Consider the following 23,818-nt stretch of genomic DNA (forward strand, 5'->3'; position numbering starts at 1 on the left):
TCTATTTTGTGAAGTGCACCAGTCCCTCCTGCAGCAAAGCACCCCCACAACATGATGCTGCCACCCCCGTGCTTCACGGTTGGGATGGTGATCTTCGGCTTGCAAGCCTCCCCCTTTTTCCAACAAACATAACGATGGTCAATATGGCCAAACAGTTCTATTTAATGTTTCATCAGACCAGAGGATATTTCTCCAAAAATAATGATCTTTGTCCCCATGTGCAGTTGCAAACTGTAGTCTGGCTTTTTTATGGAGGTTTTAGAGCAGTGGCTTCTTCCTTGCTGAGCGGCCTTTCAGATTATGTCGATATAGGACTCGTTTTACTGTGGATATAGATACTTTTGTACCTGTTTCCTCCAGCATCTTCACAAGGTCATTTGCTGTTGTTCTGGGATTGATTTGCACTTTTCGCACCAAAGTACGTTCATCTCTAGGAGACAATACCGCTCCTTCCTGAGCGGTATTGTCACGGGCGTCGTAAGGATTGGACCATGGCGCAGCGCGTATAGTGCTCATCTTCTTCATTTATTTAAATAAAAGTGAACACTTAAACAAAAATACTAACAAACGACAAAAATAGTTCCATAAGGCACAACAGGCTATACAGAAAATAACCACTCACAAAACACAAGTGAAACAAACCCAACTAAATATGGCCTCCAATTAGAGACAACAACAACCAGCTGCCTCTAATTGGAGGTCATTGCCAAAAACCCAACATAGAAATAGAAAACTAGATATTCACATAGAAATATAAAATATAAAACATAAACCAAAAACACCGAAACACACAAAACAAACACCCCCTGCCACGCCCTGACCAAACTACAATGACAAATAACCACTTTTACTGGTCAGGATGTGACAGGTATGACGGCTGCGTGGTCCCATGGTGTTTATACTTGCGTACTATTGTTTGTACAGATGAACGTGGTACCTTCAGGCTGGATGAACCAGACTTGTAGAGGTCTACACTTTTTTTTCTGAAGTCTTGGCTGATTTCTTTTGATCTTCCCATGATGTCAAGCAAAGAGGCACTGAGTTTGAAGGTAGGCCTTTAAATACATCCACAGGTACACCTCCAATTGACTCAAATGATGTCAATCAGCCCATCAGAAGCTTCTAAAGCCATGACATCATTTTCTGGAATTTTCCAAGCTGTTTAAAGGCACAGTCAACTTAGTGTATGTAAACTTCTGACCCACTGGAATTGTGATGCAGTGAATCATAAGTTAAATAATCTGTCTGTAAACATCAAAAATGACTTGTGTCATGCACAAAGTAGATGTCCTAACCGACTTGCCAAAACTATAGTTTGTTACCAAGAAATTTGTGGAGTGGTTAAAAAACGAGTTTTAATGACTCCAACTTAAGTGTATGTAAACTTTCCACTTCAACTGTACATGATATGTCATTTTCCCATTTGTAGCCTGTTGGCTGCATACTGGATAGCTGGACAGGACTGGATAGTTAGTATAGTGGGTGTTATAAAGTCGACTGGTTCAGCAGCAGTCAGTCATCAGGAACAGGAAATGTATTTTTAATGCCAGACTAGGCACACTCTCACTGCTGGGGATGTCTAAAAAAGGCCTCTTGGCAGAATTTCCCCATCATTAATTTGGACAAAATATTTACTGTGGATCACAAGGCAAGCCATACGTCCTGGTTTAGTTTTTCCAGACCAGTTTTTTTTGTGTTTTGCAGTGTTTTTGTATTCCACTCTGCTGGACACTGGCCATGCTCCCACTCAACAGACCCATACTGGTGTGTCTGAGACTTTGCCACAGGAGTTGTGGTTCCTCAGAGACTCTTACTACCGAGCCACATTTAGTTACCATAAATAATACCCACGTCTCCATACCACCATGCACACATGCACAAACGTACGCCCACGTCGCCCACGTCGCCCACACACATGCTCACCCTCACACTATCACACTGTTATGCTATTGTGTTAAGTTTTTACACCTTAAAACCTCTTGGCATCAACGGAGATGTGTTTGGATTCTTCACTCAGACAGTACAGTTGAACCCTTGACCAAACGCTGTCGCTGAAATTCCTGCTCAACACCCAGCTGTCCAGAGATTTGTTTCAGAATGTGTTTGGCTGAACATTTAGAATAGCTAGGAGTTGTTAAGGTCATCAGCTCAGCAGACAAATACTGAAACGTAACACGGCTCTAAACAGTTGAACGTATCTATCTCTGCCATCTCCTAAATAACATTTAAAAAGCATTAGGTGTTTTATGTCTGTGTCCTGCCTCCCTGACTCTCTGGCAGACCTTCAGAGCTTTCTCTTGTTCTTGGCTCTCTGCCCAAGTGCCATACTCTCTGTAGCAGGGCTGTGCCAGTTGAGTGTACTGGTCATTCCTGTCCCCCTCCTCTCCTCCTCACCTCTCCCTCCCCTCCCCCTCATGTCCCCTCTGCCCCCCCCCAGAAATACTGTAGTGAGGGAGGCATGTGTGTGACCTTGGGAAGAGAGACAGCACCAGTACTGTCAGAGAGCGATATAGCATAACCTGAACCAGCTACTGTACTCTACCATATTATCTAGCAGTTAAGAGCATTGGGCCAGTAACCGAAAGGTCGTTGGTTCAAATCTTTGAGCTGACTAGGTAAAAAATCTGTTGATGTGCCCTTGAGCAAGGTACTTAACCCTAATATCTACTGTAAGTTGCTGTGGATTGCGTCTGCTAAATTACTAAAATGTAATTATTTTTTAAAATAAGCCCTCTTCACTTTTACAGTGAGCTCACATACCCAATGGCTAGAAAGTACCAGGTGTAATTTGTTGATCTCTTAAAGATTGTTTAGCTTTTGTCCATTTGTTAAGACGGTCCAATGAATGTAACTTTTGGGAATATTCTTTGTCTATCTACCAGTAGAAAAAGAAAGCAGAATTCAGTGAAGAGAGCATTACCGTTTCCATCCCCCTGTTGGGAAGTAAATGTTCCAACATATTCAATGACCCTGTGGAACCTCTCCTGATGTTCAGGTGGCGCTGCTTTGATGTATCATTGACATTACACTGGACAAACATCATAAAAACTGTCTGTGTCACAAAACAAAAACAAGACATTGCTTTTATTCTCTCGTCCTGCGCTTCCCTGAGTCCCAGTCATAGAGGAGTTAGGTCTGACTGTAGTACTGGGGTTCTGTTCAGTCATAGAGGAGTTAGGTCTGACTGTAGTACTGGGGTTCTGTTCAGTCATAGAGGAGTTAGGTCTGACTGTAGTACTGGGGTTCTGTTCAGTCATAGAGGAGTTAGGTCTGACTGTAGTACTGGGGTTCTGTTTAGTCATAGAGGAGTTAGGTCTGACTGTAGTACTGGGGTTCTGTTCAGTCATAGAGGAGTTAGGTCTGACTGTAGTACTGGGGTTCTGTTCAGTCATAGAGGAGTTAGGTCTGACTGTAGTACTGGGGTTCTGTTTAGTCATAGAGGAGTTAGGTCTGACTGTAGTACTGGGGTTCTGTTCAGTCATAGAGGAGTTAGGTCTGACTGTAGTACTGGGGTTCTGTTCAGTCATAGAGGAGTTAGGTCTGACTGTAGTACTGGGGTTCTGTTCAGTCATAGAGGAGTTAGGTCTGACTGTAGTACTGGGGTTCTGTTTAGTCATAGAGGAGTTAGGTCTGACTGTAGTACTGGGGTTCTGTTCAGTCATAGAGGAGTTAGGTCTGACTGTAGTACTGGGGTTCTGTTCAGTCATAGAGGAGTTAGGTCTGACTGTAGTACTGGGGTTCTGTTCAGTCATAGAGGAGTTAGGTCTGACTGTAGTACTGGGGTTCTGTTTAGTCATAGAGGAGTTAGGTCTGACTGTAGTACTGGGGTTCTGTTCAGTCATAGAGGAGTTAGGTCTGACTGTAGTACTGGGGTTCTGTTCAGTCATAGAGGAGTTAGGTCTGACTGTAGTACTGGGGTTCTGTTCAGTCATAGAGGAGTTAGGTCTGACTGTAGTACTGGGGTTCTGTTCAGTCATAGAGGAGTTAGGTCTGACTGTAGTACTGGGGTTCTGTTCAGTCATAGAGGAGTTAGGTCTGACTGTAGTACTGGGGTTCTGTTCAGTCATAGAGGAGTTAGGTCTGACTGTAGTACTGGGGTTGTGTTCAGTCATAGAGGAGTTAGGTCTGACTGTAGTACTGGGGTTCTGTTCAGTCATAGAGGAGTTAGGTCTGACTGTAGTACTGGGGTTCTGTTCAGTCATAGAGGAGTTAGGTCTGACTGTAGTACTGGGGTTCTGTTCAGTCATAGAGGAGTTAGGTCTGACTGTAGTACTGGGGTTGTGTTCAGTCATAGAGGAGTTAGGTCTGACTGTAGTACTGGGGTTCTGTTCAGTCATAGAGGAGTTAGGTCTGACTGTAGTACTGGGGTTCTGTTCAGTCATAGAGGAGTTAGGTCTGACTGTAGTACTGGGGTTGTGTTCAGTCATAGAGGAGTTAGGTCTGACTGTAGTACTGGGGTTCTGTTTAGTCATAGAGGAGTTAGGTCTGACTGTAGTACTGGGGTTCTGTTCAGTCATAGAGGAGTTAGGTCTGACTGTAGTACTGGGGTTCTGTTCAGTCATAGAGGAGTTAGGTCTGACTGTAGTACTGGGGTTCTGTTGTAGTTACAGCTCCTCTGCACCTGTCTCTGCTGAGTAAATGACATGCATGGCTCCTATATCCTGCTTTAGCTGGTCTCCCCTTGGCTGTTCTCTCTTCCTTCCACTGGCTCCAATCAGTGTTGTTATAAATACACATGTAAATGCGGAGTTTGGGAGCTTGTTGTCAGACAGCCAAAGATGGTTGGAGTCCACACAGACCCATCATGACATGCTGCTTCCGCTAACAAGGCTCTCATATCAGTCCGTCCCTTAAACATGTCCCCCTTGTTTCAGGGAATGTATATAGCTAATAATGAAGAAGAACTGTAATTTTCCTCCAGGAATCAGATGTGCCCTCGAGGCCCTTTGTGGGCTTTGACAGGTTTAATGCGTTTCTAATGACATGTGCCGGGGCAACCTGACATGGGGACAGGAGAGCTACAACTCATCCTGAATTGTGTCCCTTGGGCCTCCGCTGAAGATTCATTGATTTCTTCTTTTCACATCTCAACACTGTTGTACAGCTGACACAACCTCACAATTGGAGAAAGCGTTAAAGGCGTTCTCCTTTGGGAAACACCTCGCTTGTTTGTCCATGGTCTTTACTCACATCTAGTGATGCACTTGAGAAAATTGCAATTAGAAGGAAAACCACTTAAAATAATTGAAAGGTTAATTTGATTTAGCTGTTATTGATAAATGAGCCAAATGTTAGCGTGCCATCTTCCCTACTCCTCTCCCTGACGTACCACGAGCCATATCACCCCCTCACCCTCACCTCCATGTTGTTATGCTGCCTGCTATCTTTCATCTGGATCGGCCCTGTGTGGAAAAAGCCTGGAGCCAGAGGGGAAAATACTGCTGCCATTGTTTTAGATCCAGACGGGGCCCCAGAGCAGGATGGATCCCAGCCTCCCAGAGGAGCACTCTCCTGGGCGGCCTCACTCCCGACCTGGCCTCTATCGCCATGGGAGCTCCAGGGATGGCTTTACCAGCTGACAGAGTGAGGAGCTGGGGCTGGTGCTCCCGGCCTGAGGGCCTCCTCTGGGTACTCTCCTGATGAGTGATAGGGATTATGCCAGCACCCTACAACCCCCCTGCTGAGAACTAGCTAGGGCAGCTTGGTTTGATTGCAGAATCATCAGATCTGTGACCTGGATGTCTCACATCCAGACAGGCATCACATCATTCTGCCGAAAGGCTAAGGCCTTGATAATAATGTGATGACCATGAATTTTATTGTAACGCTTAGCTACTATGAATAAGAGACCTACGTGTCAAATTGCAGGAGAAGCCATTTTAACCCCTGTAAACACACAGCACACACTAGCCTCTCTCATAGCAACTATCCAACACACCAACCAAAGGAGCTAGACTTCTAGACGGTTCATTTGGGGCGATAGTAGTGTTGACTTTCCGCTGTGTGTTTAAACCCTGAGGTAGGATTTTAACTCCAATAAAAGTGGCAGTCATTTTAACGGTGGCTGCATTTTTCGATTGGTAAGTGATACCTCTTTTTAAGTGCTACAGTTGTATCACCACAGTAATGGTAGCCCACTCTATTTGGTAAACTGAGACAAAGGCAGCAGGAAGAAAAGAGACCATAAAGACATCAATCCCACTCTCCTCCTCCTCCTCCCCACCAGCCTCCCTGTACACACTCACACAGTGAGCCTTAATCCTGGCTCTCAGCAGTGTAAGCGATAGCCTTGTGTAACATTAAAAACATGCCCCTGATCTGATGCAACTGGCAGAGTCATTCACACTGTGCATTCCAGGGTGGGACCCTAGCAACGAAACGCTATTAAGATTTTGTTTCACCTTCCTGCCTGTGTTGTCACCTAATCTGCAGGGCACAAGGTACCTGGCCTGTCTTTCCCCCCTTATTACTCCCTCTCTATCAGCCTAGGAATTTATCACGCAGTCTTAATCTGGTTAGCTTCACAAATCGTATCAATAGCTCGGTTTCCATTGAATTGGCAACAGATTTAATGCACATTTTCTAAAATCCGCATAGTGGTGTGTTTTCACCAAACGGGCTTGGTGCAGATAAAAACCAGTGTGTGATGACGTAATGCACACCCTCAAAAATGTTTTGCTTAAGTTTTCATGTACCGAATAAAAAGTGTATTTCCATCACATTTTCACCTCCACTGATAGTTTTGTCACAAAAACTGTTGCTTCAAATAGCAAATGTGCCTACTCTGGTCTTAGCACGTGTTCTCCAGACAACAGCAGATACAGTGCAGGTAGGCTGGTCTATATGATGACATTATTATGGATAAGAGTGAGAATATTTTTATTTGTCAAGCATCGACCAGAATAAGACCCTCTCTTTATTGTAGAGGAGCCTCAAGCTCATCACCGTTCACTTTCACCACCCTGTGAAGATCAACTTATTTCATCTGTAGCCTAATAAACTGCATGCTGTCCAGAGTCGTAGTGGGAGGACCACACACCATATCATCGCGTGACTCCAACTTTACTTCCATATGATGGTTATTATATCAATATTTGCACATAAAACCGTTTCTACTGCCGTTTCTCGAATAAAAGATGCCACCATATAGAACAAACAAATAATCTGTTTATAAACATTTATAAAATTGTAACGAAACGTCCTGTTTACATCACAGCTGTCATGATGTTTTTGATATTTTTTATACGGTATGACTTCACTCACATAAGAACTGTGGATGGAAACATGGTACTCTTCATGTTCTCTTCATAACTCCTGCTTCTCTGCTCTTTTCAAAGCTATTCCTATTAGAAGAGACTGTGTGCCAATGTACATGCTGTCATTGGCTGGTGTGGCGTTGGCACAGTGGATAGTGGGCAGGGGCATGTCTCCTCCTGGCCACCCCAAGGCCACGGCCCTGCTGCTATCTCAGCCGTAAATCCCCCTGCGGTCCCCTAATCACAAATTAATGCTCTGGCTGATAGGGTGAGCCCCACCACGCTCTGCCTTGCGCTGCCTGCCTTATCTCAAAGCCATTGCCCATATCACACTACAGCTCTGCAGCTCTGCACTGCTGGAGGTCTGGAGGGACAGGCTCAGATTCTATAACAACATGGCCAACTCTCCAACTTTAACTTCACTTTTTATGGGCTGATTGACCTTGTTTAAAGGGTAATGACACACACCTCACTGGGTCATTAGGTTCTGAGGTGAGATTAGTTAGGATGACGTCACATGTTAAGGTCACTGCATTATCATATTTAGCTAGAGGCACAAACATGTCTGTCATTGTCCCAATCTGGCCCAGAGGACAAACGGCAGTGACAACAGATCTAAATGTGCCTATGTTGCTTCGCTCTCGCTCTGCCTCCTGTAAGGTCTCTTGGGGAGAGGGCAGGCAGGCAGGCAGGCAGGCAGGCAGGCAGGCAGGCAGGCAGGCAGGCAGGCAGGCAGGCAGGCAGGCAGGCAGGCAGGCAGGCAGGCAGGCAGGCAGGCAGGCAGGAGGCTGGCTCTCCTCTTCTTCAGTCACAGCCAAGGCAGCAGCAGTGAAAACGACAGGGAGTGAAGTGAAAGTCATATTTCCATTTGAAGTTAAGGAAGTCACTGGAGCTGAACTTACGTAGGATCTTAATTTGATCACTCTTTCGTTGCTGGTCATTTTCCTGTGCCGCAGGAAAATGTAGATGAGCTTTGTGATTTATTCAGTATTGCACTTTTCCTGTAGCCCACTGTTGTCCAGCTATTAGTCTAACCACTGACCAAACAACATTATGAATTAAATGTTGGAATCCTGTTGCTGCGGGATTAATTTGCTATGACAATTCTGGTCAAATTAAGATTTTACACATGTAGCTGCTGGGTGATCATTTTTTTGTCTCTGCTCTCTCTCTCTCTCTCTCTCTCTCTCTCTCTCTCAATTCAATTCAATTTCAATTTAAGGGGCTTTATTGGCATGAGAAACACATATGAACATTGCCAAAGCAAGTGAAATAGATAATAAACAAAAGTGAAATAAACAATAAAAATGAACAATAAACATTGCACTCACAGAAGTTCAAAAGAATAAAGACCTTTCAAATGACATACAGTGGGGCAAAAAAGTATTTAGTCAGCCACCAATTGTGCAAGTTCTCCCACTTAAAAAGATGAGAGAGGCCTGTAATTTTCATCAAAGGTACACATCAACTATGGCAGACAAAATGAGAAAAAAAATCCAGAAAATCACATTGTAGGATTTTTATGAATTTATTTGCAAATTATGGTGGAAAATAAGTATTTGGTCACCTACAAACAAGCAAGATTTCTGGCCCTCACAGACCTGTAACTTCTTCTTTAAGAGGCTCCTCTGTCCTCCACTCGTTACCTGTATTAATGGCACCTGTTTGAACTTGTTATCAGTATAAAATACACCTGTCCACAACCTCAAACAGTCACACTCCAAACTCCACTATGGCCAAGACCAAAGAGCTGTCAAAGGACACCAGAAACAAAATGTAGACCTGCACCAGGCTGGGAAGACTGAATCTGCAATAGGTAAGCAGCTTGGTTTGAAGAAATCAACTGTGGGAGCAATTATTAGGAAATGGAAGACATACAAGACCACTGATAATCTCCCTCGATCTGGGGCTCCACGCAAGATCTCACCCCGTGGGGTCAAAATGATCACAAGAACGGTGAGCAAAAATCCCAGAACCACACGGGGGGACCTAGTGAATGACCTGCAGAGAGCTGGGACCAAAGTAACAAAGCCTACCATCAGTAACACACTATGCCGCCAGGGACTCAAATCCTGCAGTGCAAGACGTGTCCCCCTGCTTAAGCCAGTACATGTCCAGGCCCCTCTGAAGTTTGCTAGAGAGCATTTGGATGATCCAGAAGAGGATTGGGAGAATGTCATATGGTCAGATGAAACCAAAATAGAACTTTTTGGTAAAAACTCAACTCGTCGTGTTTGGAGGACAAAGAATGCTGAGTTGCATCCAAAGAACACCATACCTACTGTGAAGCATGGGGGTGGAAACATCATGCTTTGGGGCTGTTTTTCTGCAAAAGGACCAGGATGACTGATCCGTGTAAAGGAAAGAATGAATGGGGCCATGTATCGTGAGATTTTGAGTGAAAACCTCCTTCCATCAGCAAGGGCATTGAAGATGAAACGTGGCTGGGTCTTTCAGCATGACAATGATCCCAAACACACCGCCCGGGCAACGAAGGAGTGGCTTCGTAAGAAGCATTTCAAGGTCCTGGAGTGCCCTAGCCAGTCTCCAGATCTCAACCCCATAGAAAATCTTTGGAGGGAGTTGAAAGTCCGTGTTGCCCAGCGACAGCCCCAAAACATCACTGCTCTAGAGATCTGCATGGAGGAATGGGCCAAAATACCAGCAACAGTGTGTGAAAACCTTGTGAAGACTTACAGAAAACGTTTGACCTGTGTCATTGTCAACAAAGGGTATATAACAAAGTATTGAGATAAACTTTTGTTATTGACCAAATACTTATTTTCCACCATAATTTGCAAATAAATTCATAAAAAATCCTACAATGTGATTTTGTGGATTTTTTTCTCATTTTGTCTGTCATCGTTGAAGTGTACCTATGATGAAAATTACAGGCCTCTCTCATCTTTTTAAGTGGGAGAACTTACACAATTGGTGGCTGACTAAATACTTTTTTGCCCCACTGTATTATGTATATATACAGTGATGTAATGATATGCACATAGTTAAAGTACAAAAGGGAAATTAAATAAATATAAATATGGATTGTATTTATAATGGTGTTTGTTCTTCGCTGGTTAACCTTTTCTTGTGGCAGCAGGTAACATATCTTGCTGCTGTGATGGCACACTGTGGTATTTCACCCAGTAGATATGGGAGTTTATCAAAATTGGGTTTGTTTTCGAATTCTTTATGGATCTGTGTAATCTGAGGGAAATATGTGTCTCTAATATGGTCATACATTGGGCAGGAGGTTAGGAAGTGCAGCTCAGTTTCCACCTTATTTTGTGGGCAGTGTGCACATGGCCTGTCTTCTCTTGAGAGCCAGGTCTGCCTACGGCGGCCTTTCTCAGTAGCAACGCTATGCTCACTGAGTCTGTACATAGTCAAAGCTTTCCTTAAGTTTGGGTCAGTAACAGTGGTCAGGTATTCTCTCTCTCTCTCTCTCTCTCTCTCTCTCTCTCTCCATAAATCTTTTTTCTCTTTCCTTGATTTGGTGTGAATTTAGTGTGAATTGTTTTTAATTACAAAACCCCATGTAACTATTGACCTGCTTGTTGGAGGACTGTTGTCTTATTCACAGCACTAGTCCCAGTGACTGTAGTCTCCGCATGGACTTGGTTTTGACTGTCTCCATCATGGTTGCCATCAGGATCTCCTATATTTGCATGACAGTAATCAGACCCAGTAGGTGTGTGACTAAAAGGAAACTGTAAGGAAACAGGATAATGCTTGTTGTCTGTCAGATTATTCAAATCCTCAATGTGTCAGATCAGGTCATACAACTCTATAGGATTGAACAATATGAAACCGTTTACTAGTTTGTTTGGCATCATTCCAGTTGAGTTAGGCCTACCTGTGATTGATGAGAGGAAACAGCAGATCAGAGTTGCCCCACTGTTCTGAAAGTGACTGGATGAGTGAGGGAGCACGATAGAACACCCCCAAACTGAAGTCTACAGACAGACCTCCCATGGGAGTTACTCAGAGACTACTGGTGAGCAGAGAGGGGATGTGAGGAAGGGTCTGGTAGAGTGGGGCATGTTAGAGCAGAAGGGGTTCAGACTGCTCTCTTCTCTGGGTGGATCTGGTAACCGTTTCTGGTGGTTTGATGGTGTGTTGTTCATTACTAAGGGGCTTTTAGAAGTTAGAGAGGAGGATCATCACAGAGGATTGTAGCTTTTTTAATTACCTTCATAGTGAGCCCCAGCCCAGCCTCCCTCAAGCTCATCTCTAGTGTGTGTGTCTACAGCTCCAGATCATGTCCCTGTGTGTGTGTGTGTGTGTGTGTGTGTGTGTGTGTGTGTGTGTGTGTGTGTGTGTGTGTGTGTGTGTGTGTGTGTGTGTGTGTGTGTGTATACTGTATGCAGGTGCCTGTGTGTGATTAGAGTAGAGTGTGTGCAGGAGAAAGAGAGGGTTAAAACAAAGTGAAGAATCTTGCCTGAGGCACCAATCGATCAGATGCTAGCCGTAGAATTCCCAGCAGCCCACTGGTGAGGCTGGGGATCACATTAGCTCATTTTACATTCTCCATCAGGAGAGAGGAGAGGAGCTAAGGAGGAAGAAGGAGAGGAGAGGAGGGGTTAGATGATGGAATAAGAGAGCAGAGAAGAGGGTGGGCAGAGGAGAAAGGAGGAGAGAGGAGGTGTGTGTGTGTGTGTGTGTGTGTGTGTGTGTGTGTGTGTGTGTGTGTGTGTGTGTGTGTGTGTGTGTGTGTGTGTGTGTGTGTGTGTGTGTGTGTGCGTGCGTGCGTGTGTGTTACAGTGGAGGAGGGAGGTTAGCTCCCTGTCAGTCTGCTGAAAGCACACACCTGTAGAAGGGGCGTGGGAGTGATTCTCCCCTGACAAAGTAATCCCCCACCCTCCATGGGCCCTTTCTCTTCCTGGAGAGGGGTAATGGAGCTGAAGTAACCAGGGTCAGAGACACTGTCTGTGACACACAGAGGATCACTGGCTTTGGGAAGTAAACACATGCCTGCACGCACACACACACACACACACACACACACACACACACACACACACACACACACACACACACACACACACACACTGTGTCCACCCCTGGGAAGGGATTAGTGATGCCACCTCCCCCTCACCAAGTTGTCTGTCAAACATCTTTCTAACACTGTGTTAGTGATATGTGAACACACACACACACACACACACACACACACACACACACACACACACACACACACACACACACACACACACATGCTGATGGCCTCACTCACATCTCAGTTGAATGCGTGGTCCAAGCAAGAGTATTCTTACTTCATCTTGCATAGAAATTTCACAGAAAACAACTTACTAGGTAAACCTTACTACGTAAACACCATCAGATCAACTCTAAGCCTTAAATCAAGAAGATTGAAAGTGAACTGCAGCCATAAACAGCCAGGAAGCCAGGAGAGAAAAACACTGACTACTACACAGCTCTGTCCCACAGTTTGGCCAATCTAAATGGTTAATAGTGCACCCTCAAACCCCTGCTTTCAGACCGATCTAAATTAAACAGGAAATAAATCAATGGGGGAGGGGAGAGCAGGCAGATAGACTGCAGAGCTCTTCAAAGGCCTGTTTAATAAAACATACTGTCCTGCCTGTGTTCTCTGGTGAAGGGTTGTGGTGGGTATCGGCGGCAGCAGCGCCTTGGATGTATAGCCCAGTGTTAGTGAGGGTTGTTAGCGTACCTCTTAACCCTGATGATGTGATATGCAGGCTGACCAAAGGGCTGGGCCACGCTGGCCTGGTTAGCATGGTTAACCTGGTTAGCCTGGTTAGCATGCAGGCAGCAGGATCAAAGGGCTGTGATGGGAGCAGCTTACTAATAATGGTGGTTAATTAGGAGTGGCTCAGACAGATACATGCAACAGACTCAAACATCTGAGACGGACTCTGTTTTTCTGGGGGCTTTATTCAATGTTAGATAGAGGAATAGATTAGCTCTTTTCTCTGGGCATGGGTGTGTCTCTGTCTCTCTCTTCTCTCGGTATCTCCCTCTAACACCCACACACAGGCGTGCAGTAATAACTCCCTGAGCATCTCTTCAGAAACTCACTAGTAGCTACAGTAATACCCACTCATCATTAACAAACCAGTGTAGGAATTACTTTCACAACACTGTTGCGTTGTTATTGCATCACCTTACTGCCTTATCATACAGACTTCACTATCACCATTTCCTCCTCCACTGTGGACAACCAATATTCCACTTAAACATGAACAGTAAAGACACAGTACAAGCAACATAGCACCATAATAAAGCCTGCAGTAAGGGAGTGGTAATGAGTGACTGGGGTGTAGTGCGTCTGCTCTGTATTTTGGGGGTGTGGGTTAATGATGTTCCGTTGGCTCCCCTCTCTGTGTGAGTAGTAGTGATTCATCTTGACCCGGCATCGCCTGTCTCTAATTCTGCTGACTCCCCTCTAATCAGATGCGCTCTCAGAACCATGTTTTAGGGGAAATGGGGAGGATGAATGGAGGATGTGTGGAGAAGAGAGGGCACTGAGATGAGGTAGTGTGGCAAGTCCATGGGATGCTGGGTAAATTAATTGTGACCTTGTGCCGCCAATTAGTCCCATTTCCCTTCAATTGGTGCTGATTTGGCTCCAAAGGCCTATGTGGGGAGATACAGAGTGCAGGGTTGGACACACACACACACACACACACACACACACACACACACACACACACACACACACACACACACACACACACACACACACACACACAGAGACCTGCCATCTTCTATCCCTCAGGCGTTAACGACATCATGCTCATTTGCATTTAAAGCAGTTCTGATAGCTACAGCTCACTGGTCTCAGAACAGCAGTAAAGACCTGAGATGTCATTAGGGCTTACACCCATTGGCTGCCATGTTGCTGCCTCATGTATTAGCTTCTAGTGGTTTCTACCGAGTCTCTGCCCATGTGGTCCTGTATGGCTCACTCCATAGATCATGGTGCTTGCAGCACCAAGGGTTGTGGGTCGATTCCTGCTGGGTCCATGTATACAGTAACGACTGTACATCCGTTTTGATAAAAGTGTCTGCTAAACGGGGCGGCAGGTTAGAGCGATGTGGTTAGAGCGTTGTGCCAGTAACTGAAAAGTTGCTGGATCAAATCCTTGAGCTGCCAAGGTGAAAATCTGTCGTTCTCCCCCTGAACAAGGCAGTTATCCCACTGTTCCCTGGTAGGGTGTTGTTATAAATAAGAGTTTGTTAACTTGCCTAGTTAAATAAAAATGGATAGACAGTATATTTGTCTGTTTATTAACACAAAGCTGTGAGGTTTGTCTTCCCCCCTCTCATTTCTGACAGGGGTACATAGCTGGAACGTTGGGTTGCTCAGCACGAGATGTTACTGTATGTAATGAAAGGCTTTAAAGAATAAGTTACTGTATTTAAGGAAAGGCTCTAAAGGAGAAGTTACTGTATTTAATGAAAGGCTCTAAAGGAGAAGTTACTGTATTTAATGAAAGGCTCTAAAGGAGAAGTTACTGTATTTAATGAAAGGCTCTAAAGGACAAGTTACTGTATTTAATGAAAGGCTCTAAAGGATAAGTTACTGTAGCATTGCTCAGCTCTAAAGGAGAAGTTACTGTATGATGTAATGACAGGGTAACATCACTCTGCTGCTGTGCATATCACAGCCACCTGCCTAGGATTACTTACTCTATTGAGATATCACCAATCCGCTATTGTTTCTCTCTGTTCCTATGTTTCACAATTCAGAGTTAGGTATACATATGCAGATGATGTAATAGTGTTAAGGGTAGGTTAAAGATACTTGGTACATGGTCCTAGCTGGCCTGTTGGCCCTTAACATCCAGTGTTAGTGAGTTCTCTCTTTTCTCTTCTCTTCCCAGGATCCCGTCTGCGTCAGGAGGACTCCCCACCCCGGATTGTGGAGCACCCCTCTGACTTGATCGTGTCCAAAGGGGAGCCGGCCACCCTCAACTGCAAGGCAGAGGGGCGGCCCAGCCCCACGGTGGAGTGGTACAAGGACGGGGAGCGGGTAGAAACGGACCGGGACAACCCTCGATCTCAACGCATGCTGCTGCCCAGCGGCTCCCTCTTCTTTCTACGTATCGTCCACGGACGACGCTCCAAACCGGATGAGGGCTCCTACGTCTGCGTCGCCCGCAACTACCTGGGAGAAGCCATCAGCCACAACGCCTCGCTGGAAGTAGCATGTAAGTGCAGCTCGTGTTGAGGCTTTTCTTATTTCTTCTTGGGCCTTTGGGGCCTCTGGGTTTGGTGTGAATGGAAGAGAAGGGAAGGGGGTTTAGACTGGAGCTGGGGCTGAATAGAAGACTCCAGTTTCCTACTTTATTTCCCCCTCAATGTGCTCATTGAGTTGGATAATCTCACAGGAGATGGTTCAGGATGTGTTTGGCCCAGTGGCCCCAGTAGGCATGAGGAGGCCTGGGGGGAGAGTGGCCTGATCATCCCAGGGTGAGTGCTCTTGTAAAGGACCCATGGTAGGGGGTCAGGAGCTACAATAGGAACAAAGCTGTTTCGGTTGTCCTGCTAGCTCTGGTGTTTGTCAGGGAGATGGATCTGAGTTTTTAATACACAAACCAGGCCAGTCATTGTATCTGTGTTCGGTCATCTTTTAGTGGAGAGAGGTACCTCAGTTTTCATTGGTTGTAGACTAGAGGAGCTCCTCTTTATTACCTACTAGATTGTCTTAATGATGGACCTGCTTTGATGTGGAGGAGGCATTCCATCTTTGTGAGGGTCAGTGACTACACTGAAAGGTTTGGGACTAAAAGCTTTCAAACAAATACATAGTGAATAATATACAGTATATAGAAAGAGGCTGGTTGGTTTCTGAGGTCAGATCTTAGACTTGTTATCTGTGCTGTGTCTCTACTGGCTGGTCTGAGGTCAGCTCTTAGATATATGATCTGTGCTGTCTTGTCTCTACTGGCTGGAGAGGGAACGTTGAGAAGAGGATCTCAGATATCAACTGCTTCTCAAGCATGCCCAAGAGCTGTCACCAAAGCCCTCATTGTAATCTGTTCGAGAGCGAGGGGTTTGGGGGATGGGCGGTGGACGTTTTTAGGGCGCTGGTGACTGGCTGGGGCTCGAGGGGAGGATCTAATGGTGGTTAGGGGAGTGGGGATGAATACTAAAGGAATGTACCATAGGCTACATGAGAAGGGAAGATACATTCTGTATGTCAGCTGTGGAGTTACTATACTTTCTTCCTATTTGGTTGTGGATGATGTGTATATTTATAACTCTTGATGTACCGTCAGGTGCAGAAATGGCCATAATTAAAAAATGAATCTAAAATGATTTATTGGTTGCTTTTAAGGGCTCTGCCTTTGAAATGAGAGAGCCTGGTACCATGGGAGGACCATGGGGATATAGTAGCAGTGGGTTGGTCACAGAAGAGCGCAGCTGAAACCATACTCTGTGTGTTAGTGGTGGTGGGGACGGTGTCATGTCCTCATCTCCTCTTAGATCTGACCCAGAGTCAGGCTCTGCTGCCCCAAACTGATGACTGATCCTCCGCTGTCTATTATTCCCTCAGCCACCCTGCATGGTTAGAGGCCTGCCTTCAGAAAGACTGAAGGTCTCCCAATGAATACATCAAATAGAAATGTAAAGGAAATTGAACAGAGAGTTAAACAGGGCACCAGTTTCCATAAATTGGAATGCTAAAAATATTCCCCCAACAGTGGACGATATAGGGTATTTATTTCAGAGGTGGGTTCTTCAAGTAGAAGAACAAGATGTTTGGCTGGAGCAGGATGGTAGCAGGATTGGAGCGGTGCAGGCCAGAGTAGAGACAGTGGCTGGCCTGGCCCTGGCCACAGCACTGGGCTGCTTATTCTGGACTAGGTTCAAAAGGACCCATAATGACAAGGTTCTGAGTTGCAGCCCTCTCTCTCTGTCTCTCTCTGTCTCTCTCTGTCTCTCTCTCTCTCTCTGTCTCTCTCTGTCTCTCTCTGTCTCTCTCTGTCTCTCTCTCTCTGTCTCTCTCTGTCTCTCTGTCTCTCTCTGTCTCTCTCTGTCTCTCTCTCTCTGTCTCTCTGTCTCTCTCTGTCTCTCTGTCTCTCTCTGTTTCTCTGACTCGACTCTATTTGTCACGCTCCCTCACATATAATTACGTTGTCGGAGCAACCAGATAGAACCCTGAAGGAGAGAGAAGGAGATTGAAGGAGAGAGCAGAGAAAACTAAGCACTGAGCTTTTACAAGACCTCGTTTCAACTTCAGGACAGGGACAGAGGGTAACGTAGGGTAACGTGCCATGGACTGAGTATACAGGCCTTTTAAAAACCAATTTGGACATTGTATGCTTGTGATTGCTGAAAAATGTTCGGTAAATCTCAGTTTTATCCTAGTTTATCTTTTTGACATTTTAGCGTTTTATTCCAAGGATTTATTGACTAATTCCACGGGGAGTTCAAGACAAACCCAGAGCTTTTCTCCACAGTGAAACTTCAGAGAAGGAAGTTAATGTATTAACAATGTTTACTCTACCAAGCTCTCAGCCCTGCAAGATTTCACTTTAAAAGCAAAAAACCCCACTACTTTTGTACACTGCTTTTCTAATGACCTGGCTTTTAGAGTTCTCCTACACTCGAGCGACTGTAAACATAATCCAAGTTTCAACAAGTAATGTTTTGTCAGGCTGGGGCGAGCTAACCCAGTTTATTTGGTTTATCATTAACGACCACGTACAGTACAGAGCCGCAATCTCTCCAGCTGACCCTCTTAATATAGACAGGGTTAATGCATTCACCATGAATCCTGTTTGTCCTGTGTATACTATACTATACTATACTATACTATACTATACTATACTATACTATACTATACTATACTATACTATACTATACTATACTCACACAGGCTCAAGGTGGGATTCATTCTTTCTCTGTTGATGTTTGCTGTGTGTTAGTAATGGAGACACCAAGTAATGAGACGGCTTTGTTCATGTTTAATAGCATGCTATGGAGAACAAAGAGAGATAGAGCTGTACTGTTGAACGACAGAGAGGACTTGCTGACTGGCTGACTGACTGGCTGACTGAGTGACTGGCTGAGTGACTGGCTGACTGACTGGCTGACAGTCAATCAAAATCAATGATCTCTATCTGTTAGTCCTGTAATTTGTTGACTTCATTAGGCCTTAAATTAACATCATTTTGGTCTCTAACTGATTATTTAGCTGACTGGCTGACTGGCTGACTGGCTGATTGGCTGACTGAATGACTGAATGACTGGCTGACTGGCTGACTGGCTGACTGGCTGACTGGCTGACTGAATGACTGGCTGACTGGCTGACTGGCTGACTGGCTGACTGGCTGACTGGCTGACTGAATGACTGAATGACTGGCTGACTGAATGACTGGCTGACTGGCTGACTGGCTGACTGAATGACTGGCTGACTGGCTGACTGGCTGACTGAATGACTGGCTGACTGAATGACTGGCTGACTGGCTGACTGAATGACTGGCTGACTGACTGGCTGGCTGACTGAATGACTGGCTGACTGAATGACTGCCTGACTGGCTGACTGGCTGACTGGCTGACTGAATGACTGGCTGACTAGTTGACTGGCTGACTGGCTGACTGGCTGACTGAATGACTGGCTGACTGAATGACTGGCTGACTAGTTGACTGGCTGACTGGCTGACTGGCTGACTGGCTGACTGGCTGACTGGCTGACTAGTTGACTGGCTGACTGAATGACTGGCTGACTAGTTGACTGGCTGACTGAATGACTGGCTGACTGAATGACTGGCTGACTAGTTGACTGGCTGACTGAATGACTGGCTGACTAGTTGACTGGCTGACTGAATGACTGGCTGACTGAATGACTGGCTGACTAGTTGACTGGCTGACTGAATGACTGGCTGACTAGTTGAATGGCTGACTGGCTGACTGGGCCTGCTCCCTAGCAGCAAACAGGCTGATACAGGCTGATACAGATCACAACGGACCAGGTGACTGGCTGGAGTCCTCTGACTGCACTGCAGGCCACATTAAGTCATGTACAGTATCCAGCTGCCTTTCAAAGAATGACTAAAATTCCTCACCCCAGTTTTTTATGCTTTTTTTCCTCAAACATGGAACTCTGGGATTTTTTTAACTGCAGCTGTTAAAACAATGATTAAAGCCAAAACGTTTTAGACTTGACAAAATAAAAAACAAAGGTATTCTGGAACCATTCTTCCAAAGGGCCGACCATCATCCTCATATCTCACTCTCTGTGTTCATGTATTGACACTGTGTGGGTACCAATGACAAGATCTCTCCTTCTCCCCTTTTCTCTCCTCTCCTCCCCTTCTCTCTCTCTACTCTCTCTCTCACACACACACGCACGCACGCACGCACACACGCACACATGCACACACACACACACACACACACACACACACACACACACACACACACACACACACACACACACACACACACACACACACACACACACACACACACACACACACACACACACACACAGTGCTGTGTAAAGTTGACTATCAACCTTGGCTGTAACAAAGTAGTTTCCTCTTATCCTTTCCCGTTGTACAGTTCAGACTACAGAGTCCCGAGAGGCACTAAGAATAGCTTCCTGTTTTCCAGGAGGGACAGTGTGTGAGATAGTGAAGTGAGGTAATGGTCGGCATACTGCTCCACTTGACAGAGAGATAACCCCGGGGCCTGCTCCCTGTCTACTGGCCTGGCTCGCTGTCTGTACTGAGCTACTGACCACACCGTGCAGGGCTCACTGCTGGACACATGAACTCATGTATAGACATGGCTCTCTGGAGTTCTGAGTCACTCCATTACCATCACAGGAGAGAGAGAGAGATATGTCCTGTCGAAATTATCTTTTAATATAGCTCTTTAATAACACTTAGGTAAAACACTTGATATATTCTTAGCCACAATGTCAAGCTAGCAAGCTATCCAGCTCCTGAGTGGGGGAGCTCCTTAGGCTCATCTGTGGAGTGGGTGGGGTGGAGCAGGCGGGACAGTTGGCAAGCGCCAATGTAAAGACTGGGATGGCCCCCTCCCACTGAGTACCCGCCTGTCTCCCGAGCAGGAAATCCCTTGTACTACATCTGTTGGCCCTCAAAGAGCCAGGGTCTTTATGTCAACCCCCACACCCACTACCCAAAACCCAACGTATGAAATCCATCAGGATTCTATTTCATACCGCTGTCCTCGCTCAGTCAGTCTTCTCTTCTCTATCCCTCTCTTTTCCCTCTCTCTCTGACACACAATGAAATAGAATCAGTCTCCCCCTACTCTTCCTTCAACTAGACTAATTATTTATCTGCTAGAGTGTTTGCCTTTCATTAACTTGTTATTGTGGCAGGCAGCTCTTGTTTGGTCTTCTTCTCAGAGAGTGGAAAGGATTTTCATTCCAGGAAAACCCTCTCACATCTTGTTCTCTCTAACGTTGTTGCATACATTTCTATTCTCCCTCTCTTTTTTCTGCTGCATAAGAGTTGGACAAGTTTATTTTTGAGAGAGAGAGAGAGAGAGAGAGAGAGAGAGAGAGAGAGAGAGAGACGTCCGTCCAGTGCATGCTGCCAGGGTACTGGAAGCTGAGTGTGTTAAAGCTCTGTAGCAGTTAATTGTCTCAGGGAGGTTCACAGTAAATTGGTGAAAACAGCCCAGCCAGTCAACATGGAACTGAGATGTGGCCTGAGACACAACCACAAACCTTGCTTTGCTCCAGCCCAGACACTAATCTGGTTGAAGTTGGAGTAGACTACTGTAAGAAACCTCTTCAGGATGATTAAGGGCACTGTAGCCTCTCTTTTAGACTCAATTTAGCCTTGAACTACAACATACCAGTAGTCTAAAATTGTTTTTATGAATGTACTAGTCTATGCTGTGGGTTTTACAGCCCAATTGGCCATGATATCACACTGTATGTTTCTGGAAGGCTGTTGGCTTGTTTTAATTGATTGTTGGGTGTGGATGTAGTTTAAGGCTATTTCTCTGAAATACTCTTGATTCTTTAATGACATGGAAAACAAATGGCTACCATATACAGTGCATTCAGAATGTTTTCAGACCCCTTGACTTTTTCCACATTTTGTTACGTTAAAGCCTTATTCTAAAATATATTTAATTGTTATTTCTTCCCTAGTCTATCTACACACAATACCCCATAATAATAAAGCAAAAGCAGGTTTTTAGAAATGTTTGCACATTTATATAAAAAACATAAGTATTTAATTTACGTACTGTAAACATTCAGACCCTTTACTCAGTACTTTGTTGAAGCACCTTTGGCAGCGATTACAGCCTCGAGTCTTCTCCAAGCTTGGCACACCTGTATTTGGGGAGTTTCTCTCATTCTTCTCTGCAGATCCTCTCAAACTTTGTCAGGTTGGATGGGGACTGTTGAGGTACAGCTATTTTCAGGTCTCTCCAGAGATGTTTGATTGGGTTCAAGTCCAGGCTCTGGCTGGGTCACTCAACGACATTCAGAGATTTGTCCCATAGCCACTCCTGCGTTGTCTTGGCTGTGTGCTTAGGGTCGTTGTCCTGTTGTAAGGTGAACCTTCGTCACAGTCCTGAGACTATAGGTTTTCATCAAGGGGTAGGTTTTCATCAAGGATATCTCTGTACTTTGCTCTGTTCATCTTTCGCCTGATCCTGACTAGTCTCCCAGTCCCTGCCGCCGAAAACATTCCCACAGCATGATGCTGCCACCACCATGCTTCATGGTATGGATGGTGCCAGGTTTCCTCCATATGTGACACTTGGCATTCAGGCCAAAGAGTTCAATCTTGGTTTCATCAGACCAGAGAATCTGGTTTCTCGTGGTCTGAGAGTCTTTTAGGTGCCTATTGGTAAACTCCAAGTGTGTTGTCATGTGCCTTTTACTGAGGAGTGGCTTCCGTCTGGCCACTCAAACATAAAGGCCTGATTGATGGAGTGCTGCAGAGATGATTGTGCTTCTGGAAGTTTCTCCCATCTCCACAGAAGAACTCTGGAGCTCTGTCAGAATGACCATCAGGTTGTTGGTCACCTCCCTGACCAAGGCCTTATATAGACAGGTGTGTACCTTTCAAAATCATGTCCAATCAGTTGAATTTACCACAGGTGGACTCCAATCAAGTTGTAAAAACATCTCAAGGATGATCAATGGGAACAGGATGCGCCAGAGCTCAATTTCGAGTCTCATAGCAAAGGATCTGAATACTTAAGTAAATAAACAAAATGTCTAAAAACCTGTTTTTGCTTTGACATTATGGATATTGTTTGTATATTGATGAGGAATTGTATTTATTTAATACATTTTAGAAAAAGACTAACGTAACAAAATGTGGAAAAGGGAAGGTGTCTGAATACTCTTCCAAGCACATCACTGTTAGTCCTATCTCTATTATATCACTAGGTACCCATATGACAACATCAGTGGAGGCTGCTGAGCGCATGCAGCTCATAATAATGGCTGGAACGGAGTCAACGGGCCATTACCAAGAGCCCGTCCTCCCCAATTAAGGTGCCACCATCTCCCTTGGACAACATACACATTTCAATTACCCTCATAAAGATACATACATCAATCGCTTTACTATGCACACTGCGTGTGATCCCCGAAACACAGCCCATTCTTCATTTCAAGGTTTTCGCATTAAATCAATGTAATTCATGTAATTAAATGTGCCCTGTCTATTTGTTGTCTGTGGTCGATGCAGATATGCCACTATGAGTTGAGGATTTGTTTGATACATGACTTGTGTTCCATCCCTAATACACAGTGCTTCTATTAGCATGCTAGGCTTGCTGGCCAGCTGGATGCTTTCCCTACAATAAACTCAAAGACAGACCATATCAACATTATACTGCAGTACAATAATGACAAGATGAACATTCAACTCTTATAAGACATAGAGATCAGGGTGGGGGAGATATTGGCCCACCTAATTAAACCAGAATGCATCTCTCCACCTGTGCAGTCCCAGCAGAGAGGGGCAGGGGGTATTGACATGCTGTCCCTCTGAGTCAATCGTCCTGATGATGCTGGAGGTGTTTAGACCGTGGCTATCTCCCACTCCTCCCCCGTCCTCCCCCGTCCTTCTCCCCCACAGGAATAATGCTGCTGGAACAAGGGCAGGCCAGGCATGAGAGCCACTCACCATGGGACAAGGAGCAGGGGAGGATTGGAGGCCACTCCAGACAGGGGCTCTTTGTGCCTACTGGCAGGAGGCATGGAGACCCAACACTGGCCCTGCAGAGATCACAGAGCCAGGGAGGAGAGGTGGACATGCTCCAACTGGCCAGTCAGTGAAAGGGAGAGTGGTGTGGATAGATTGAGAAATGGAAGGATGGATAGATGGATGGATGGATGTATTGATGGAGGGATGGATGGATGGATATATTGATGGAGGGATGGATGGATGGAGAAAACAGGGCTGGATAGTATGGTGGAGGCAGCAATGCCTTCACTGTCAATGTGTGTGTGTTTTCTTTATTACTCTGTCACTGGGTGTATCTTAGCTTGGGGACCTCCCCATGACTCTCTGGTGAACAATGTGATGTGAAGGCTTGTGTGAAGGCTCCTA

The 23,818-nt window shown here is 45.3% G+C and overlaps 1 protein-coding gene across 1 annotated transcript in view; it reads left to right on the forward strand.

The window, feature by feature from the left end:
* LOC106613194 (roundabout homolog 1) overlaps nt 1-23,818 on the forward strand; it is a 333,867-nt gene that overhangs the window by 43,847 nt on the left and 266,202 nt on the right. Inside the window, exon 2 of the mRNA XM_014215221.2 lies at nt 15,128-15,454. Within this exon, the coding sequence (XP_014070696.2) occupies nt 15,128-15,454 (327 nt within the window). The remainder of the gene's footprint in view (nt 1-15,127; nt 15,455-23,818) is intronic.

The sequence above is a fragment of the Salmo salar genome, chromosome ssa09 (genome assembly GCF_905237065.1).
Source record: "Salmo salar chromosome ssa09, Ssal_v3.1, whole genome shotgun sequence".
Taxonomy (NCBI): domain Eukaryota; kingdom Metazoa; phylum Chordata; class Actinopteri; order Salmoniformes; family Salmonidae; genus Salmo; species Salmo salar.